At 34.0% G+C, this 23,431-nt stretch overlaps 2 protein-coding genes across 33 annotated transcripts in view; one reads left to right on the top strand and one right to left on the bottom strand.

Moving 5' to 3' along the window:
- The window catches only part of CACNA2D3 (calcium voltage-gated channel auxiliary subunit alpha2delta 3), a 509,008-nt gene that overhangs the window by 420,292 nt on the left and 65,285 nt on the right, over positions 1–23,431 (top strand). For all 32 annotated transcript variants that reach the window (XR_014571619.1, XR_014571620.1, XM_083795939.1 and 29 more), the window contains 6 exons: positions 1,226–1,271; positions 1,421–1,518; positions 2,329–2,422; positions 4,091–4,186; positions 5,471–5,592; positions 6,161–6,241. Coding sequence is in view for 30 of the 32 variants with exons in the window: in XM_083795939.1 (XP_083652065.1) it covers positions 1,226–1,271; positions 1,421–1,518; positions 2,329–2,422; positions 4,091–4,186; positions 5,471–5,592; positions 6,161–6,241 (537 nt within the window). In the remaining 2 variants the exon portion in view is untranslated. The remainder of the gene's footprint in view (positions 1–1,225; positions 1,272–1,420; positions 1,519–2,328; positions 2,423–4,090; positions 4,187–5,470; positions 5,593–6,160; positions 6,242–23,431) is intronic.
- On the bottom strand, positions 13,957–22,012 carry LRTM1 (leucine rich repeats and transmembrane domains 1; the record flags this gene model as incomplete). Its single annotated transcript, XM_083795999.1, has 2 exons — positions 13,957–18,235; positions 21,391–22,012. Coding segments are annotated over 2 exons (1,056 nt in total), but the record flags the coding sequence as incomplete, so codon positions are not given.

Below are 23,431 nucleotides of genomic sequence, written 5' to 3'. Positions count from 1 at the left end.
GGTGAGGTGATGAAGTTTTAGGAGTTGCAGAGAAAAAGTTGTTCAAGAGAGGAATATTTTCTGATATTATGCTGAAGTCTCTGTTGGTCTCTGTTTCCAATTCTGTTTCTTCTTTCATTGATGATTTTAAGATTTTATGTCTTCGTTCTTCAGCTGTATGCTAGCAACAAAAATATGTTTTTATTCATGGCAGAACTGTAAAAAGAAATGCTTTATGGTTTATGAAGCAGTTGAATAAAAAAATAAATTTATAGGTAGAAGGAGAGGACAGCAGAAGGCTTGGAACTTACTCTCCAAATTGTTCCCAACATCTCCTATCTATTTTCTTTAATCTAGCCGTACATTTCTACCGGCCAGTCTGATACTTCCTCCTGGATGCATCACCAAAGAAGTCGATGTAGCTATAACCTTTTCTCCCACTGTTTCCTTCATTGTTCCTCTGTCACTGACACATTATTGTCCTCTCTAAGGATGATAATTGTGGTTCTAGTTTTGACTTTCCTGTTTTCCTTAACCACCATAGGTCTGTCTTTGCATAGTATGTACTCTGGGGGTTAAACCCAGAGCCTGCCTTCTGAATCCTGTTTGCTTATTGTCTATGGGTACATGCTTTAAGAGTTTTGAAAATTGCCAAAGTACATTTTTATTGTGCTGTATAACTAATGATATAGTTCTTATTTACAAGCATCTGCATGACGTGTTAGAACAATAAACCTTTTCTGAACAATCCAGTAAATTGCAGTTTGTGTTCACAGGTTGTGTGCTTAGTTTTTGGGAGGAGTTGTTTTTTTTAATGAAATATTTTTTAAAAGAGAGAAAAACTCCTGTGAAAAGAGAAATATGTGGTTTAGCATAAAGAACTTTACTAGCCACATAGAACAAGGGAGTATGAATAAGAGGGGTTTTAACCATTGTGCATTTCTCTTTTCTCAGGTTTTCTTCTAAACTTCAAATATCTCATATGAGCAATTTGTATGAGTTAAAAATTATCAGGAATAAAAACCCCAAAACTTTTCCTTCCTTTTCATTTTTAGATCTGATTTAGTTGGCTTTTGCCAGTTTGTTAGACCCTAAAGTGTATTTGAACATAGTTTACTGTGATTTATTATATTGTGGTAATAATGCGCTTTCCAAGAAGGGAAGGGTTTATGTTATGGAGTGTATGTTAATAACCATCTGTTACCCAGACTGCTCCCTAAATAAGCCATTATTATTCCTGTTACAGGTTTACATGATTTAGAACACCCTGATGTATCTTTAGCAGATGAATGGTAAGCCTTAAACAAAGCATGAAATTGTTGTCTGTTACCCTTCTTGGTTTCATATTGTTTGTGCTTGCTGAAACCAATTCTTTATGTTCAAAGACAAAGATCATGCTTATACATATTAACATTTTAATGTTTTGACAACATGTTCTCAGGTCCTATTGCAACACTGACCTGCATCCTGAACACCGTCAAATGACTCAGTTAGAAGCGATTAAACGATACCTCACAGGAAAAGAGCCATTGCTCCAATGCAAGTATTTTGTTAAATATATATGTAGCAGACATTATCCTAGCTAAAAACTGTTATACTTCACCTTCTACAAAATTGAAAGCTACATAGTTTAACCACTGATAACTTGAGATTGGCTTGCATGGCTAATATCACTTTGCAATTTCATTTGCTTTTGAACTCTTTTCCAGAGTATCAATAAAAAATATTGATGTTTTCTGATTCTTACGGTAAACAATATGCCTGAACCAAATATTCAAGGTTCTGTTCAGATGGTGTAGCTATGCAATGTTATCATTCCATCTGGTTTCATAAATTAAACAGGATTGGTCTGAATCAAGTCTTGAATGACTCTTCTGAAGAATATACCAGATATTTCCCGAGTGTTTTAGGGAGAATATGTATAAAATTAGCATTTCTGAACTGCAAAGCTGAATGAAAAAAACACGTGGATAAGCATATATTTTCTCCGAGATGTTTGCAGAAACAGAGCTAGTGTGACTTAGTAGGCATAATTGTTTCAGCCTTATTTTTTGTGCAAATGTGAGCATGGGATATATGCAGGAATGTGTTATATGAAGTGGAAAATGTATTTTTGTGTTTTCTAGCCAAAAATTGTTGTTGGCAATGAAACTATATATATATATAAAAACTACATTGTAATGAAACACCATGTAATATAGTAAATGCTTAATACTGCAAAAGGTTTGAATGTACATCACAGACAAAATAGAGTTTAGAGTTTTTGTTTTAAAAACAAAAATCTAGTTATGTAACAAAAAAAGAGATCTGTATGGACATATGTTTACTGATTTTACTATAATGTAATAGGTGACAAAGAATTGATCCAGGAAGTTCTGTTTGATGCAGTGGTGAGTGCACCAATTGAAGCTTATTGGACCAGTCTAGCATTAAATAAATCGGAGTAAGTAAGCTTTGTATCAGCCATTATAATTATGGGTATCTTTTTAATAGTTATGTTGAAGAACTGATTAAATACCTTGCAAATTTTGATGCTTTGTCAGATTAGCAATAATTATTTGCATCAGTTTTCTAGTCCCTTTCTGATTATTTGCCTAAGAGTTTTAATTTTTCAACTATATTAAAATGCATGAAATAAATATATTAACCATTTCACCCTAACTAGAACTAATTTTGATTCAGTATTAAGTGTTTATTTTGTAGTATGTACATCATGATGATTAGTTTTAAGGTTACTCAAATTTTACAGTATAACTAATGTAATTGTATACTAACCACAGCACACAGTTGTGACTTTCTAACAAACTGTTTAGAATAATTGAGGAATTTAATGTATAATTTACAAAAATTGTTTATGGAACTGGTAATTTATCTTGGAACAAATTATATACAGAAAAAAATGCCCTGGTAAAATAAATCATTTCTGTAATCCTCTTTTTTATTTTTTTTATTCTTTTTTTTGTTTTCCAGAGCTAAGTGTTAAGCAACAAGATGTTATATATATTAGAGAAAACATGTTAAGATTAGGAGTTTGCATGAGATACTGTTGCTGAAAGGCAATTCTGGGAGTTATCCTGATTAGATTTTTTTAAATTTGAATATAATTTTTTTTTAAAGTTACATGAAAAATGATACTGTCGAAAAAACATACTGAATGAGTAAAATCAGATGCAGTGAGATCTGTTTCATTGAGCTAAGGATTATCCAGTGTCCTCTCAGAAGATAAAGATAGAAAATTATTGCATGCTCATATACTCTAGGCACCAATGAATTTATATAAGAAGCATAAGGTTTCTAGGAATCCTCCTACACAATGAAATAACAACAGATCCAGTAAACACAAGGAAGACAGCTGTGGAGACATACTAGTGGGAGACATTTGATCTCCTTTCATATTCTGATTTATGCTAATTAGACAGGACATTTTGTGATAATATATCTGAAGCTCTTGTTGCCCAAACAAGTAGTTTCTTTAAAGCAGCTACCTTGGTACTGTAGCTAGTGATGCAGCAACAGTGTTCAGCCTGACCTACCTGCCACATTTTTTCCTAAGGTCTAGAGGCAAATACCTGTCCTGATGGCAGCTACATTTGACTCCAAGCTGGCTGGTTTAAATCTAGGTTAGTTTTTGCACATTTAAGCAACAATCACACACCTATAGCTTGAAGTGTAGATGTACCATAGAGATGTTGAATAGAAAGGGAGCTGGATCTGGATTTCCTGCTTGTCTTCAGTCACTTGGTGCCAGTGGCTATCAAATGTTTGTTATGTACCTATGCTGACCCTTTTTTATTCTGGCTTCCATATCATCCCATCCCCCAAATCTTGCCAAATTTACCTTCTTCTACTTTTCAGTTGCTTTTGGTCTAAATAACATTTCCACATGGTATGTTTGCCAAAGCACATTTGACTTTAAAGTAAAAAAACAAAAAAACAAAACAAAACAAAACAAAAAAAAAAAAAAAAAAAAAAAAAAAACATTTTAAAACTATCTTTCTAAAAATACACTTGTATCTTCTGTGTACACTTGTATCTTCTGTGACTGGTAACATAGCTTTATATGTTTACTGCCTGGAAACATTATCTTTGTTTGTGTTCTGCTTTATTTCAGAAATTCTGACAAGGGAGTGGAAGTTGCCTTCCTTGGAACACGGACTGGACTGTCTCGTATCAACCTGTTTGTGGGTCCAGAACAGCTTACTAATCAGTAAGTAACAAAGCTATGCATGGCAACAAAGTGTGAAAAAATGTTTATTTTAGGAAACATATCTACTGTCTCTTCCAGGGTTTTGCTCTGGTGCACTGAAATACATAGAACAAATTAGAAAGATTTAATAGGATCGTTTAAATTCTTCAACTGGAACATTTGAAAAAATGAGCTATTGTATACCTGTATCCTGTACATTTACTTTTCCCTCCACTTTTCTGGAGTTAGCTTCACATCTTTATTCTTCAGAGGAGATTCAGAGGAGAGTTCAGGATATGCTACATCTGTAGATGCCAAGGGATTTTTCATTTTTTTAATATCTCATCTAAAAACAAATATCTTAGACATTTTCAGGGTTTTAATGTTATTGTTTTCCAAAATTTTTTTGCTATTGAAATCTAAGTGACAGATGTGGACTAGGTAGAAGGATAATCAAGAGATCTCATAATTCAAAACTTTCCTTTTTTGCTTCCTTGAAGATGTTACGCAGTGGAGGTAGAGGTTTCTTAGAATGGAGAGCTATAAAATCAGGTCTGATAATTAATGCCTTTTCCAGGCAGCAGCTTGATAGTATCAGGCAAATCTATATGCATTATGCGTGTCAAAGAAAATCTGTACTTGATGTTTATGATAAATTGTTTATTGAATATAAAATTGTATGATGTTTATCTGACCAGAAAATATTTACTGCAGTGTGAGTAGCCTGACAGGTAAGATCAATGGTACTTCAATTTCTTACTTTTAAACAGTAAACTAGAACAATGGCATTGAGACTGTATTTGCTGTTTTTCCCCATGGGAACTTTCTTTTGTCAGTATTCCATGAGATCATTAAAAAATAAAGTATGTAGTTGTCCACTACCTCCCTTATATATTCTTTGTAAAGTAGGTTATTAATTACTTTTTTTTCCTTAAAAACGTATGTCAGTGGCAGCAAATTACCAAACCTTCATTACCTTTTTCACATTGCACAATTCACGGATCTTGCATTCTTCAGAGAGAGAATTTAGACTAAACATTTTTATTTTATATCTGTACAAATGTATTTAGTGGTACTTAGTTTACTGTTTTTTCCATCCTTCACAACAAAAACAATTGCAAGTCTGCCTCAAATCATTATTAGGGGCTGAAGTTAACCTTTTGTTATACAAATAGTATTAGAAAAATGTCCCAAACTATTTTCTTTTCTGAAACAATGAGTTTTGTTTTTTCTTGTCTTTCGAAGATAGATACTACTGTGCGGCATGCCACAAACAAGTATTTTCTTTCTCTCTTCTTTCTCAAGAGATTTCCTGACAGCTGAAGACAAGGAGAACATTTTTAATGCTGATCATTTTCCACTCTGGTACAGAAGAGCTGCTGAGCAAATACCTGGGAGCTTTGTCTATTCAATTCCATTTAGTACAGGTCTATAATTTTGTCATACCCTACATTCTGAGCCATATATGATACTGAAAAGATACTAAGTATGTCAATACCGAGTAGGCTCTGTAGTTAATCTCAAATGTTAATACATACATTGAAATTTGCAGCTTGTTTACTGGTCCCTTGACCAGGTTCATCTTCTATAGGGCTCAAAGTGAAAACCCAAGATGCCATGTAACAGTTATTGTTGAATATTTGCATAGGTTTAACTTACAGTCTAGTATTGTAAGCAAGTCCAACAGAACAAGTATCAACATCACAGAGAAGTCCTACCAGTTGTCACCTTTGTTGCCAGTTTTTGCAGAGAAGGCAAGAGTTTGATTACTCATGTCAGTGTTTTAAGCTTGTTGGGATGGGGAATTTTGAAATGCTAGTGCCTGTATATTGTGTGCATACATACACTATGAGGTTTGCTGTCTTATTAACACATTTCCTGAGCACTGTATTCATTAAATTATTTCAAACCAGGGGGTGAGGGTGGAAAGCTGAATTTCTTTATTCTGCAGTATCTTATTTCTTTTCTTTTTTTTTTTCTTAATACACCTTGCAGAAACAGCAAACAAAAGCAATGTAGTGACAGCCAGTACAGCTATTCAACTTTTGGATGACAGAAAATCCCCAGTCGTTGCAGGTAAAATTGTTGTTTTTTTTTTTTGTTCATTTTTTTCAAAGCAGTATATGTTCTTCACTTCCTATTTTAGCTAGCAGGAACTTAATGTAGGAATATAATCTTACAAGAAAAGAGGAGGATGGAAAGATGCAGAGTCAACTAAATGACATAAATGTTTAATTCTTAAAGAACACTTACTGACTCCTCTCCCTAAGATCTTGATCCTTTATTAATTGAATTTATTGATTAATCTAAACTCTCTGTCAGCAATGGAGTTTAATTTAATAGAAATAATAACCATTATCAGTGAAATATTTTTAAAAGACATGATTCTATATCATCATTGATTGGAATATATTATGTTAAGGAAAAGGAGGTATAAATGACTATCTGATGTGTAAAGATTCCATACAATCTTCAGGTTTGAAAATCCCGTTCTGTAACAAATGATATCAAGTGATCAGTTTGCTTAGATTATCAGAGGTGTGATTTGATCAGAGAATATAAATTGGATAACAAAGCTCTTCAGTTTACCACCCAAGAGTATAACAGTACCTAAAGACTATAAAGTGAAGTTTGGCAGTTACAGATTAGAGATTAAATGTACAGATTTAAAAATTAAAATAAGTAATTTTTAATTGTTGGACATTGCTCACTCAATTTCAGATGCTCTTCTGAACAGTTTTCGCTAGATATTAGTAGTTACTGAATCTGAAGTAGGAATTAAGTTAGAGAAGCCTTATGGCTTATTATACCAGAAACCAAGCCGTTTTATAGAAAATTGGGTAGCTACCACATGAAGCAAGAACCATTTCCCATTCTTCTCATATTTAAAATATGATTTAAAATGCAGTAAGATATGTCGAATACTATCCTGAAAGAGCAAGAATATACAAGGTAATTCAGAAACCTCTAATCTGGCTTTTTACTTTTCTTTCTATAACATTTAGTAACTGAACTAGAGATTTTTTGGGGGGTATGAAGCATTTTGAAATAATATGCTTTGAAAAATTTTTCCTTCCCCCTAGTCTGTATGCATGCTTTCAGTTTTTATAGGGTTGGGGATTGGATCAAATAGTGGACAAACTATTTTGCATGAAACTATCAGTCAGTCACAGCCATTCAGAGAGAAAGAAGTACATGCATTAATCTTGTCCTCTTTAAGTTGAGATTGTAAATGTACCATGAAATTTGTATTTTTTCTATGAAAAAACTTTCAGCAAAGTTGACAGCATCTACTTCAAATTTTAGGTTTTATTATAAAGTTGACAGAGTTCTTTTTAGGCAAAATGGATCCGGAGGCAGAAATTTGAGGAGTGGTAAAGGGACAAAATTTGAAGTATTTGCCAGACTTGGGAGACTAAAGTAGGATTATGGGTAATGTTTTCAAATACCTACATCAAGGTTCACATTTTGGCCAAAACATCTCATTTTAATTTGTGTCAACTGAGTATTCCTTGTCACTATTTGGTCTGAGTGGATTACAGAAAGCAGCAGTGTGGGATACACATTCCATGTAAAATCACTCTGTTCCCAGAAGGGATTTGACTGGAAATAAAGCTGTGCTAGAATGTTGTTTATTGCAGATAACTGCAAGAGTTTAAAGCAGGAAAAGAGAAAATAGAGCAATGCTACAAAATGGTAGTTAGTTAAAATGGCCTGAGTTAGGCCTGCCCATGGTGGGCATCCAACTCAATTGAACTCTTATTACAAAGTCTTCACTCCTGTTTTCTTTGTAGTTTTTGGTTGGTTCTGTTCTTGTAGAAGGGGATCAATTATAACAGACTTCGTATGCAAATCTATGCTAAGGCTCATTGGAAGCAGGAAGACTCAACCCTTTTAATATAGGCAAAAATTCCTAATATCAGTGAGACTACAGACTGTTACTACAGAAGACTTGAGTGTCACTGTTGCTGTTTCACCATCTGTAACTATTAATGACAGTTCACTGTGAGAATGCATTTCCTTACTGGGGAAAAAAAAAAGTAATTTGTTTTTGAAAATCCCTCCTGCCTCTTTCAACTGAGACTGTGAGTTTTTGCTTATATGAATGCAAGTTTCTACAGAAAGTGTGAAAGAAGGAGATAAGTCTTTAATATAGTTGTGGTAGCAGCATATTTATTACTGTTTTTACAGAGTTCAATTTATTTGCAGGAGACAGAGACAACAGTACTGACAGCAGTTTTTTTTTTTGCAGTGAAAACACATTTATGCTTAAATTTCTTTGTCTTAGTGTTCTCTATTATCATGCCACCTATACATAGCTTACATTATAATGATCAGTTTCTTCAAACTGCCCATGTTACAATATTAAGGAGAATGAAAGATGATAGAATTTTTATTTTTATTTTATTCTTCTAAACATGATCTAAAAATTATAGAATCATCCAAGTCTTGAAATTCCATGAGATCATAGAATAACAGAAAAGCCCAGGCTGAAGAAGACCTTAGAGATCACCTGCTCCAACCTTTTGTGGTAAAAGCAGGGCCTAGACAAGGTTGTCTAACACCTTGTCTAGATGAATCTTAAAAGTCTCAAGGGTTGGAATGTAAGGTAAGATGTCATATAAGAGCAACATTACTTTTAGTGAGCAAGAAGACAGCAGTCAATCAAGGATGTCTCAATTTAGGTTGCAATCTAGTTATTAAAAATGAGGCTGACTGAATTCTCTCTTCTGATGCTCATATGAAAGACTACATTTATGCTAAGGATTGAATTAGAATTCAGCATAACAATGTTGTATTATTTGATACTGCATGATGACTGAACTGAGTTATATCCCTGATGTGAACCTCTACTTCCAAGTGAATGCATGGGCATTTGAGGAGTGCAAAATAGAATTTATATATGTACAGTTATTTTGGTTTTATTTCCATTTATTTTATTTCCATTTGAAGTGGGGAAAGTGACTGTTTCATCGTTATAATTTTGTTTAAAATCAATTTTTAAAGATACAGACTAGTCACATACATGAATCACAGAATCACAGAACAGTTGAGGTTGGACACAACCTCTTGAAATCATCTAGGCCAACCCCAGTGCTCAGGCAGAATCATCCACAGCAGGTTGCCCAGAACCATGTCCAGTCAGATTTTGAATGTCACCACAGATGGAGGGGCAACAACCTCTGGGAAACATTTTCCAGGGTGTGACCACTCTCACAGTAAAAACAACAAAAAACAAAACCAGAAAAGAATGAAAACAAAACAAAAAAAGCCCACAACCAAACCTGTTTTCTTGTGAAACCATGTCCATGTTGCAAAAAGGTATGCAAACTTGTCATAGGAAGACCATGAAATGTGCCTGCATTTCTAGTATTGCACCATGGAACAGCAGCATGATACTTAGTGAACATTAATCAATCTAAATCAGTCTAATCAATCTAATCAATCTAGATTTATATCACAGTCTTAATTTAAGCAAATATCCATGTTATCAGTTGCAAACAACCTTTCTAAATACAAAGATTTGAAAAACATGCATATAAAAAAGCATATAAAAACAAGCATATAAAAATGGTACAAGTTTGAAACCTAGTATGAATGTCATCAGCCTGTTGCCACGATGGAAAGGTTGCAGTAGAAAATGATTTACTAGAAGTAACTAGATATGAACAACGTTTGTTTGTTTGTTAGTTTGCTTTTTGTTTTTATCAGGAGGTGGCAACAGTAGTAAATATGTAGAATTGCAAAGATGTTTTGTTAATTTTTACATTAACGAAGTATGAGAGAGGAATATCTAATGAAGTTTTGTACTTATTTTCTACCAAAATATTTTATAAATGATAAGTTTTGGATGGGAGTTCCTATTCTTCAAGTTTGAATTTAGGGCATGGAAAACACAAAATGAATTATCTCTGCACATGTAATTTTCAGTGGTCTCTTCATCAAAATCAAGTAGTATTTTGATTTGCTTATTGTAAGAACAATAAAACTTTACCAATAAAGTCAGACCTGTGGCGTCTGAAAAGAAGCAAGCCCTCATTGCTGTGCATCAACTTAACTGGAATACTGTAGCAAGGGAAGGGCAGTGTAGCTAAATTAGAGAGAAATTTAAGTTCTCCAGTAACCTGAAGATTTCTTATATTCAGTGTAATTCTAAACAGAAAAGAAATCCGTGTTGTTCTTAAAGGCATCTTTACGGTCACTTTTTATCAAAGACCAGTGAGTGACTGGGAGGTGCATTCAAATATTGCCATGGCTCTGTGAATCTACCCTGACATACTGTTTCCTGATGAAGCTATGTAAAAAGACTGCAGTAATTCCTGCTTTGACGCAAGGGAAAAATCAGTGCATAGGGAACCCTGTTTACTTTCATTATTGCAAGCTTCTTGGTAGATGTTTTTGTTTTCTTTCTGTGCATTAAGCATTCCTTATACAGATGGCCTAAAGATCAGCCGCTCTCAGAATCTTCACAGACACCAAAGGGTCAGATCCTGCCATTCCTTACCAAGTTGATACAGTTATAACTTGTATGTAGTCCTTTCAAGAGAATAGACTTACCGTTACTTTTCAAAATGATTAAAGATGGGTAAATTTTTTCTCATTGCCATTATTTTCTGCTACCAAGCAGCAAAACCTGAGAAGAAAATGGAAGGTACTTATTCATATTTTTATATAGGGTCTTGTCTTTCTACAGGTATGTGACACACAAGGTTCTGGGGAAGCCGTCCTTCAAATGCATGGCAGGTGCATTAAATTCCATGGTAGATGGTGCCATAGCATTAAATTCCATAGTACACGGTGCCATAGCAAAAGGGAACAGTAACTGTTAGATTACTCCCTGTTCTCTGCCACAGAGTAGTGTTGTGAGACCAACAGAAAGAATTTATCATGTAAGAGATGTCTTAGGAAAAAATATCGTTATATGGCTTACAAGAGTAAAAGAAATAACTTTTAAAGTAATACTACTGATGTCTGCTAAAAATGCAGATCATACCTAAGAGTTACTTTATGTATATATTATTTATATTTAAAGATACACTGATATATAAAAAAATATTTCAGCAGGCTTTTGTAATCAGATATAGGAGGTATTAGAGAATCTGAAGAAAAGACAGGCTAATCCTCTTCTATTCACCAATAGTTTGATTTTTATATGCTTTTACCAAAAATCCTTATTATGCAAATGTAGAATACTATGTTTTATACCTGCAAACGGATTGTCCGATGTAAAACCGGGATCCTTTCCCTTTCCAGTATTTAACTTTTCAGAACTGATTGTTTTTCTAGACAGTCCATATACAGGTTCAAGGTTCTTGTCTCCAAATCCTAGTTAGAGATAAATACTTGCAATTGTTCTTACCTACCACCTTCATTGTTCTAATTTTAGTATCGTTTAAGAAAAAAAAATGTTATAACTGGAAATTCAGTTATTCCATGTTATATATCCCCAAACTAAAAAAGGCTAAAACCTTTCAGGTATTTTGAGTGACCTTGAATTTTGAAGATTTAGGTTCTCCTTTTTGTTTCCCCATCCATAAGATAGATGAAATCTTTACCATATCTTCTTTCAGCACTAATTTGTTAAAAATGGCACCTGATTTTGAATGCTTCTACTCTGGCCACAGGAAAGTGACTCTGAAAACCCTGCTGTTTAAGCTATTTCAAACAGTGCCTTGAAGAAAGGAAAGACCTAAAATCTCATATTACTTTTAAAATACAAGTTTGTCTTTCTGAGGCTGGTCACACTTCTTCAGTTTTTTAATCGTTCCTGTTTGAATCAGCCTCTGTAGAATGGCAATTTGAAAGGAAGATTGATGAATATACCAGTTTTCCAGTAACTGAGACTTTGGGTTATCTAGGCTGTAAGTACGCAAGATTGTTTTATACTATCATGGAGGAAACTGTGTGATGTAGAACTAACTGCCTTCTATTAAAACAAACAAACAAACAAACAAAAAACCTTCATTGCCTTCTTTTATGTGTGTTAGTAATCATTATAAATGCTACTTTGAAACACTATTTAGGATTTCTTGAAGTGAATTAGAATGAAGTTTGTATGCATCTCTCTCTTTGACCCAGATCCAGCATGTGTTTTGGAAAAATGACATCCAATAATTTAATTAAAAGTAGTGAAGTACTTATATTTCTAGGAATGGCAAGTATTTTAAAAGTTTCTCAAATAGTTAAGTCAGTTATTGTTACAACAGCATAGAGTTAAATATATCTATTTTAAATCTCTCTGTACAGCTTGCTTTTATTTTTTTTTTCCTTTTTGTCACATGTATTGCTTTGGTATTACTATATTATTAAAAACATACAAGCAAATGTCACTGTCATACAGAGTCCCTAAAATTTATGACACCATCTATAAAACTGCATTTTAGTACGAAGGCCTAAGGGAAAATGAATATGTCATCATAATGACACATCAACCAAATTTTTGAAGCATTCTAAAATAGATGTTTTCCTTGTCAGGCAAGACAGTGATTTACTTAATCTTTACTCCACATTGTGAGCCACAGAAGATTATATTCAGCAGTAGTGTTTAGTAAATCCCTCAAAATGCTTTGCATGCTTTGGTGAAAAACCACTAGTTTATGTTTTTCCAGAGTTTTTTGTTCATTTTGAATATTATCTGTGTATTCATAAATCTAATATTGGTATATAGTCTAATGTTTTCATTGGAATTTATATTTGCACAGCCTAGCATTAAGCAACTGACAGACTTAGGTTAGGAGTCACAACTTAGGAAACAGGATTTGTAGATAATGCATGAGGACAGGTAGGCTCCTCTAAAAAATGCTTTGGAGCAAGTGGTAAAATCCTGCCTCTTGTCCTTGACTGAACAGCAAATCTGAAGTCAGATGGTACACAGTTCACACACTTGCCTTCATTTGTGTTGATTCTCTATTCGTTTTATCATACAGAATTAGTGTTTGGAATAATTAATGTGGATCTTTAAGATATTTCTCTGCTAGTGTTGCCTTGAGAATATAACCCCCATTTACGTAATTCTTGGGCTTTCCTTAGAACTTGTTCTCAAAGAATCTAGGGCACTGATGGATGAATGAAGTGAGTATCCCAACATGTACAGTATACACATAGTAAATATAGTAATATAGTAAATTCCATAGAGCATTCTTCTCTTCATTTCTGTACCTCTGCTTTGATGTTGGTGGGTTTTGTTTGTTTTTGAGTACTATGTAATTCTGACAGGTGGGAAGAGCTTAAGTAGAAGAATGGATCTTGAGATCTACTAGAAATCAGATTTTATTTATTTATTTATTTATTTATTTTCCTAAATAACTCTGCTGGCAAAATAAATCATTGATTGCAGAACAAGACAGCAGATAAGATGTCAGGTCCTTTTTAAAAATTCACATACTGCAGAAGTATAAAGTTCAAAAATACTTTGAGTGATTCTCTGCAATTATGTAGTATATGAATACATTAATCCCAGTTTGAGTACTGTGAATTACTTATTTCCTCCCCGTAGACTACATTTCCAAACATTAATAATTTCCTTTTTCTTCTCTTTTTGTTTGTTGTGTCTTGAAACGAGCTTGGTAGTTTTATGCAGAAAGTCAAATGTGTAGTGTAAATAGCCTAAAATCTGGGGAATCTCTCAGTAATCAGAAACGATAACTGCAGCTTTCACTGGAGATAGTTATGAACTATGTAGCCATTGGTTTGCTTATGATGGATTTCTAATTCCTATTCCTTCTCCCCTGTTGTGGCTTTGCTGCCACATCCAGATGATTGATGTTGCTGCCTGTCTCATCTGGGGAGCATACAGTCATTTTTCAGGTAATATAAGCCCAGGAAGTACCAAAACCCTTCGTGATTATTAGCACTATGACACTTTTCAGCCAAGTTCGAAGATCAAAGTTGTAAAAGTTGGCATACTTTCTGGATGCTTAACTAAAGCCTGCATGTCTTTGTCTTCTGGCCAACAAAGATAGATGGTTATTAGTAGGCAACAGTTGGCCTTTTTTTTTTGTTGTTAAGGCTGTTAATGATAGATAAGCTATGCATAACATCACTAAATGTTCTACTTTGATATTCAAGAAGAGGGATCCTGATTTTGGTTGGACATTGCATTACTAGGGAATAATGAGGCTGAATTTTGATTGTTTTTTCAAGCTTTGGATGGAAAGGCACATATGGCAAGCAAGTACATTTCAGTTTAAGCTTTGTTTCTTTCAATATAATTTCTAAGGACAATTCCTGTAAAAAATGTTGGCATAGTAAAGTTTTTTAATCTCTTTTCTAATTTAAAACTTTAAAGGCCAATTTTTCTGAAAACAAAGTAATACAATGAGCCTCTTTATGAAAGACAGGAATAAAACAATATGTTTACATTCTCTGTCTTTGCAAATACCTTGCAGAGTAGCGTGCCCTGATATTTTCTTTAATTTTGTGGGAAGGAGTGTTTTTCACTGAGATTAGGAAAAAATACTGTACTTACTATAATACTTCTCATTAGGTTTCTGGAAAAACAACAAAGCTTTCTCAGCAACCTTTATCTGAAATATAAATCTGTGCAGACAACCTATTTCAGCAGCAGATATCCATTGCTAAGCTTTACAAATTAAGGGGCTTCTGTGAGGAATCACTAGATCCAGTCTTCCGCTTGTTACAGTCAACAATTGTTATGGGCGACAAACTGTGCCTTTTATCTCTATTTTTCAGTAGCTGAACGTTCTGTTTCCTTTACTGAAAATAAATAATTTTGCATTTATTAATTTAAGTAAATGCTTTTCTCTTTTGACTGCCTGTTGTTTTCTTGTCATCATAAATAACTGGAATTTATTAACTGCAAACAATTGTAAATTTGTATACTCTTACCAAAGTTAAATGAGACATTTCTCTCTCTCTCTCTTTTTTTTTTTTTCTTTTTCTTTTCTTAACATCAAGTTAGAAAGTATAAATCAGATTTTGCATGGATTGGCTTGCTGTACTCTTTTAGCAGAGTGAACAAATAGAAATACAAAATACTTTGCTTTCTGGCAGAACTCCATATCAATTTACAGCCTTATGCGTGCATGAAAATCCCCAAAGCATCTTAAATTTGACTTGGAAAGAGTTCCTTTAAATGTTGTTGTGCCCTTCATTGCCTCTTATTCACTTTCTTACAGTAAGAAAAATCTAAAGGTCTCTTTTTTTTCTTTTAACAGGACTGTTCTTTAAAGACTAAGATGATGTACTGGTTATTACTAAAAAGGAAATATTTAATCAAGCTATATTTTTACTTTGCTTGAGGACATCGGAAGTATGAACTTCCTTGTAACTGAAGCTGCATTGCTGTATCTAAGCCTATTAAAAGACAGTGGGTGAAATCTCCATGGAGGTCAGAGGTTTCTTAACTTTTATTTTAGGATCTGAACTCTGAATGCAGCTGTGCTCATTTTAGGTGGTCACCATAGGAAGACATTGTGGTTTGGCTTGTCTCTGATTAATTTTTTTGTCCCGTGGACAGTAAGATCCTATCCTGAATTATTTCAGTATTCTCTGTCTGCCAAACTGTGTTTTGCTTTGCAAAATGTTGTCCTGCTAAATGGATACAAGAGTAGAAAATGTAGATCTCAACACTTGAATGAGTTAGCTCTGAAAAGAGATTGTTCATTAAAATTTAGAAAAGAAAAAAAAAAAGAAAAAAAGAAAAAAAAAGAAAAAAAAGTATCAAATTCACTTCAGAGATAGTTCAGAAATACATCATCAAGAGATTTAAAAAGCCTGAATATAAATATTCTAATAGATTCTGTCCTGATAATGTCTCAGATGAAGTAATGTGCCTGGTCTAGGGTACCACATTTAAAATATAATAAAAACTGAAAAGGTTCCATGGAATGCAGGGGGTGGAAAAAGTTTGGAAAATGTGACCTTATAGAAAATTTTGAAACAGCTTGGGTTTTTTAGTCCAGGACAGAGAGGAATGAGGACAGCCTAATAATAAGAAGTACTTAACTGTTACAAGAGAGGGAGGGAGGGAAGACAGTAATTAATTGTTTTCAATGTCTGCTAGATTTACATTAAGACTGAGATGCTTAATTTTCTCTGGACATGAAAGTAACTGCAGATGCAGGAATAAGCTTTCAAATTAAGGTTTCAATTATTACTAAGTAGATAAGAGCAAGGGTTACATGACTCCTGCCATATAGCCCATTACTCAGTTGAGGCTGTTATTAGAATAGCTTGCTCTGGGAACCCTTCTGTTGGAAGGAAATCCTAGGTCTCTGAATGCCATGTTACAGCTTCCTTTTGCCCTTTTGGAGAGTGTTACTCAGCTGTTGTCCTCAAGTTTCTGGCCTATAAAACCCACCGACAATATTTTCAGCAAAGCAGGTTTAGGATAGATGCTGAGAAAAAAACCTGCAGACTACAAGCGCAGTTGATTTCTGCATCAGCTGCCTAGACGGGTCTTTAATCCATGTCACTGGAGAGGTTTAAAAACACCTTAGAAAAATGTCTGTCACAAATAGTCCAGATATACTTCATCTAGTCTCAGAAAGGGTAGGTGGAGTAGCTGGTCTCTCTTGGCTGTCTTGAAACTATTCTTTCTATCAATTATTTGAAAAATACTTCTGCATGTTCAAAATACTCTTTCTGTCCTAAATTTATGTTACTCTGTTTTGGCTTTGATTTCCTTTGATGGCAAAACTGTGCTACAGAAAGGGCGGATCCTTGAACAAATTCAGCTGAATGTTTTCTCTGTGAGAACTAGAACGTGTAAACATGCAGCTATATTATCCTTCCTGCTGAAGGGCAGCATTGTGATCAGGGCTGCCTCTGGAGTCCTGAAATTTTCAAAATGGAACAGGTGTGTGGATTTGGAATTAAGAAGCTTCAGAAATGTCTGTAGCAAGCATGTATACCACTAGGAGAATGGGTAGTGTCTCTTCATATATGCTATCTATGCTTATCTCAGTGCTTGTACCTGCAACATATTCCTTCCTCTTCCTTTGATGTCTTAGCTCTCTTCCTTCTTCCCTAGTAAGTACTTTAAAAATGAAATGTGATGCCTAACAAGGTACTTCCTGTTTTCTAAACTACATAATGGATGTAATGCTTATTTATTGTCTCCTAGGGCAGATTAGCAAGTAGAATGCATTTGGAAATGTTTTTAAAAATGTTCTAAGTTATCACTGGCAATGTATGGACTGCCCAGTTCTAAAACTGGCTATGGATTGTATTTTGGAATACATATCAGATAATCTAAGATCTCAAAATCTCTTCATTTATAGCTATTGTATTTTTCTTTGCAGAAGGCTCACTTGTGTTGGGTAGTGACTTGGCTACACCATAAGTTGTATATTGTACTAATATTACCTCAAGAGCTAGTCATGAAGAATGGAATACTTGGAAAGGGCTACATCAAAATTTCATTATCTCAAGCACTCAGCCTTACATAGAGGCTTCAGAATATACAGCAAAAACTATAGATACATTTGCGTTCTGCTACATAAAGTCCTTATATTTATTCCAAGGAATGAATATACATGTGTACATAAAATTTCTTCAATGTGAAAAAGGAAAGAAAAGCAGTCATAACTATTATATCCATTCTATTTAGATTCTGGGCTTTTTAACTGAAGTGAGGGCTCTTTATTTTGAAGAAACCAAAGACAAAAGTAACTCAAGCTAAGGAACTATCGAATGGCTCTTTTTCCTCAGGAGTCCCATGCTGTCTTGCTGGGGCCAAATGTTCTCTGTGGTATTTAGCAGTAATTGCCGCATAGGCGCAACCATAAACTGCAGCTGCCAACATCATTAGACAAACAATTCCACAGACAACTCCGGTTATTACTACAGTGGCGATTGCATGACGCAAACTAACAGGCCTTGGCTTTGGTTTGGATTCACAGTTTGACTGGCTGTTTTCCCCATGTTCGTTGTGATGAGCATGCTTCAGAGAACTTCGGTACTCGAAGTTGTGGTGATGAATGCTAGCCAGATGAACATGAGCTGTTGTAAGAGGGCATGCCCCAAACAGCTCATAAGGAACTTTGAGGAGGTCCTTGCCCTTCCGAATCCCTGGTGTTGAGCAGATAATGCCATCACTTATTCCTCCTTTAAAAAATAAATAAATCAATCAATAAATAAAATATGGTTTTATTATAATTTGTGAACTCTCTTCATGTAAAAATAACACATATGAATTACATTTATAGTTAGCTTTGACTTTATACTTTTGAAGATTTATAGCTATATCTTTTTTCAGCTATATCAAAGATAAGATTATTACACTTTAATACTAATAGAAGAAATAATTTGTAAGTACTAATTCATCAGGAATTCTAATCTGTGCTTTATGGATGCTAAAGAAAGAAACAACAGGAGTATAAAAGTAAGCAAGAAAGAAATCATAGATAAAAAGTAAGACATTGCTAACAGAAAATTCTTTGCATTCAAATTCCTACCATTACTTGTTTTTATAAGTAAAAATTGAAACAATATACTTAGTAAACATATCCCACTTGACTGAAATATCCCATTTCCATCATTCATTTCTCATGAATCATTCTTCTGGCATCATACAGTAATTACAACAAAGCAAAGGGAAAGTTCAGTAAGTTGTATACCTGAGAAACCTTTTCAAGTGAAGTTCATGGTAAGAAAATATTCAGAGATCTAAAGGAGGTAAGATTAATCAGTCTATTAGCTTGTTCAAATGGTAGACTTCATGGTTGCTTTCAGCCAGCTTCTGCTCTCTCTCTCGAAGGATGTTCTTAGTATAACGGGAAGTGAAGTAGTCCTGGTAAATCACGCTGTTTTTCCTCAGCATGTAGAGCAACACACACTGGGTGTAGCCTTCAGGGCTCAAATTAGTCTGTATATCATGGCTTTAGGGGTATAGTGTGTCGAGGAGTCAACAAGGCCAAAACCAATGTTTACATATTTTGAAAGTTTAACTCAATCAAGTCAGCTGAATTTTCTCCCTCCTCCCTGTCTGAAGTAAACCATCTTTTATTTAAAGGCGGGCACAGAAATTTTCATCTTGGAAAGGATTTTTTTGAGAAAGTATTGAATATAGATGAACTCAAGCTGAAATGTGGAGACTACTTTTCCACAAATATTGATGATGTTCTAAGACGTATAAGCATAGCAGCTTGTCACTTGGTTTTTAATAGCCAAATGTAAAGCCTGGTTCCAGAAACCTCCAACAAGTTAGTTTGAATGTGGATATAGATAAATTTCCAAATTCTACAACTGTGGTCCTTCTAAGATTATAAGAAACTAAAATTTTGATGCTTGGGATAGAAGACTGGAGTTCTGCCTGAATTGAAGAATTCTTTATAATTATTTAAGAGTGTGCATCAAATGTCAATTTCCTGAGCTGGATTCAGCTAAAAATACATCCTTCAGAGTTGTATTGGACAAATCACTTAATACTGCTAAATTCAGGCTGTATTTCATCTTTAGCAGTGCTTTGTTAGGACTTGCAATGTTTGTAGAGCCACAGTAATCTTTTGTTATAAGTACACTGTATAAGTAATAAGAATGTGAGATGCAAATGGTTTTTCTTCATGTGATTCACACAAGTAATTTCAGGGAAGGACAAATATAGAAGAGCACATAGTATGTTGGCTTCCTTTAAGATCTCTTGCTAAAATTAGTTTGTAAGTTCCATATCTCTTCATTTTACTTATCTGTGCAATGCTCAGAAAACTGGAAGGGCATCACTGAATTTCTAAATAATGTTGGTTTTTAAAATAATCTATGGAATTTATGCTGCTGGCAGAGTAATTAAAATAATCTGATATGTTTACTTGGATCATTAAATTCTTCTGCACAGAGAACTCAAAACCCCTTCTGAAATACGTTGTAGGGAATGGTTCCTGCATAATGCAACTTTAAGTTCTGGGATCATGTAATATTTTACCGATCCAAAATATTAAGATTTTAACCCTGAGAGGCATTTAGCCTTTTGTCTATTCTAAAAGATTACTTCTGGCAGTGGTTTTACCTCCCCCAGAAGACTGCTCCTTCATAGCTGCATAGACATTTCAGCTTTTCAGCTGGCCTGTAGACTTCTGATGCTTGAAGATGGCAGCCCAGTCACTTACAGGCAACAAGGACCATCTTCACACTGTGTGTCACCTTCATTTACAGATAGATAATCAGTATCTTATATCACATTCAAGCATCAAAGCCTAATTTAGAGAAAAGTAAATTACACTACTGTTTTGAATTCTCCATTTTCGAACATACCTCCCAGGGGAAAGAAAGAAATTTCTTTTAATGCTTAATTCCTTGTCTGCATACGTTGACTTCAGGCAAAATGGATATGAACAACGCTTTCGGAAGATGAATGCTCGTTTTCTTTATTTCAATCACCTTGAATTTTGAAGTTTCTCTGAACTCAGTAAGCAAAACAAATTCAGAGATATATAAAATAATTAAATCATATTCTTTTATACAGCATAACTCTTGAATATATTTAAAAGCAGGTGCGACCAAAAATTGAGGTGACTTTTATGTACAGAATTTCCTGTGTGATGGTATTGCACATATCTGTGAGGACAATGCCAGTAAATTTAGTACTACTCCTAGTTAACAACAAATTAGGAAGCAACACTAGACAAAAGTAAGCTTGTACAAGGTGTTACACACACTTTTAGGTAGAGCTAATTAAATTCAAAAAAAAAAAAAAAGAGCTACCAAGTGAGAATTTAAAGAGAGTCTTTAAGAATTAGAATCTTGAGTTCTCTAAAGCTAAATTGGTATTGCTATCTATCTGTGTTGATGTTTATCCTCATGTACCAGCTAAAAAACATCTGAACAGTAGGCTGGTTTCTACCAAAAGAACTGTGGTAGAATTAAAACAAGTGCACATGTGCACAAATACACTTGTTATGCAGATAGATACAGAGTTAGATATACAGATTTAATGTAGAAATATAGAGATAGATGCAGATTTAATATAGAGATATGGATATATACGTGTATGCTTACTACTTAGATGTATTTTCAGAATGTATATATGCACACTGTGTATTCTTATTCTCTCTCTTTCTGCAAAGGTCCTCTATGATTCTGTTTTGCCACCTGTAATTGTGAAAGCACCCATATTCTGAGCTATGTATAAGCATGTATTTTAGTATGCTTATTTGAGGGGATGATGCAAGGTGTGAGGTAAATTGTTAAAACACAGCCGCAAAGATCAGTTAGATGCTGGTTAAGTGTCCTTATGTGCATTGTATGTAATGAGAAGAATTCCTTACCTCTGTATAAAAAACTTTCCAGCCACAGTTTCAGGCCAAAGACATTGCAGTTACATTGCCAGGGATTATCTTTGAAAAGAACAACTTTCAGGTTTGGAAGTGACTCCAGCAGAACTCTTTCCATTTTCTGAAGTTTGTTGTGTTTCACAGACAGCAATGTTATATTCCCTGTACTGTTTCCAAAAGTCTCAGGCAAACGTATAATGCTGTTGGATGACAAGTCCAGTTCTTTGAGGTGTGGGAGGAAACTGAAAGTCTTGTTTTCTATATAATGAATCAAATTTCTGGTTAGGTTTAGAACCTGTAGATATCGTAATTTTTGGAAAGCACCTGGTGCCAAACTTGAGAGAGAATTATTAGACAAGTCTAAGATTTTGAGCAGTGGTGTTCCAGTAAATGCATTTTCATTGATTCTCCAAATACGGTTGTTCTGCAACTGTAGTATCTGAATTCCAGGAGGTAAGTGGGCAGGAATTTCTGTAAGTCCTCTATTCTTGCAGTCTGCAGTCTTTGAAACCGTGTGGCATAGGCATTTTTCAGGACATCCATGAGCAACATATATTAGCAAGATGAAACTCAGCACCCAAAGCCAGTTACCTGTATCACAAATGAAAGAAGCAATAATGATTTGAAATTATTATAAAATGTTTGTCTTTTGGCAGTAGAGGTCAATAACAAGAGCAAAGGACATACAGCTCCATCAAAAACTATAATGTAGGTAGCATAAATATAGATCATAATTTTTACAGTGCATTAGCAAGTTACAGATAGTACTGAAATAATTCTATAATGCAGAATGAAGCTGTGATATTTGAAGGGAATTCTACTGAATTTCTAAAATTACTAAATTCTAATGTTTCTCTTTTTTTGTGGTAGTAATAACTTAGAGACATCTTATGCTTTTAGTTTTTTTTGCATTTTTACTAGTTTCTACCTAAAAATCTACTAGTTTACTACCTAAAAAAAATAAGTTAATGTGCTGTCAAAAGAATAACAAGTTTGAAAGACATTGGTATAAAAACAGTTAACAGATTTTTTTCAGAAATCTGGATCATTTAAATTTGTTCTTTTAAATATCTATGTTTACACATATTGCTTAATTCCCATATCTGAATTCCAGCTATACTTCCCAGAGATACAAGTTTCTACACACTCTGCAAACATTTGTCAAGGAGCTGTTAAAAAGATAAAATGAGGTCATAGGAGCACTTAATAATATTTATTATTTGTAATTATAATTTGCTCCCTGATGTTCAGGTCAGCTTTAACAGAAAAAATAATAGTTTTTACCTTTCATGTATTGCTAGTGATCTTCCTTTGTAAACAAGGTGCCATTTCATGCATAGTATGAAATTTATTTAAAAAAAAAACAAAAATCAGATGATGTTGAGTGATTTGAGTTTCTTTGACTCAGAGTGATAAATCCTTTTATAACATTGTTTGTGAGACATCTCAACTTTTTTTTTTTTTTTACTATTTACTGTTTCAAAATGAAAAATATTTTAGTCAGTTACTGCTTGAAAACCATTGAAAATTAAAAGACATAATGTTTATTGGCTTACAGAGATCAAATGTTAATTAGTAACAAGGAATACCATATTGAAGGAACAACTGTATTATTCTAAGATTAAATATGATGAATGTATAAATGAAAGTTTTACTTTGAGGCTACAGTTTGACTTGCAAACTCCTAATGAATTTTCATTTTAAAATGAAATAGTATTTATATTAAAATTGCAAACATCTTCTGCATTTCTTTACTTCTGTATTGTAAAAATCATTTGAAAGAATACAGCATTCCTGCAAACAAGGTAAGCAATACATTCAGTTCATTATATTGTTCTGCAACAGTTGTCTTCAGAAGCCAACATACAGCTGCCAATGTAAAATTAAAAAATAAACACAGATTAAGGAAATGCCTAGAGAATAATTTTATTATTCATCTGAATGCTTCAGTATCTCACCTGTCATTCTGCTTTGCTTGTTCCCCACCTGGCAGAAGATTCAGTCCAGCTTTCTGAAGTAGAATAGTAACATACAC

The sequence above is a fragment of the Anser anser genome (genome assembly GCF_964211835.1).
Source record: "Anser anser genome assembly, chromosome: 12".
Taxonomy (NCBI): Eukaryota; Metazoa; Chordata; class Aves; order Anseriformes; family Anatidae; genus Anser; species Anser anser.
This window is presented reverse-complemented; position numbering and strand designations above follow the sequence as displayed.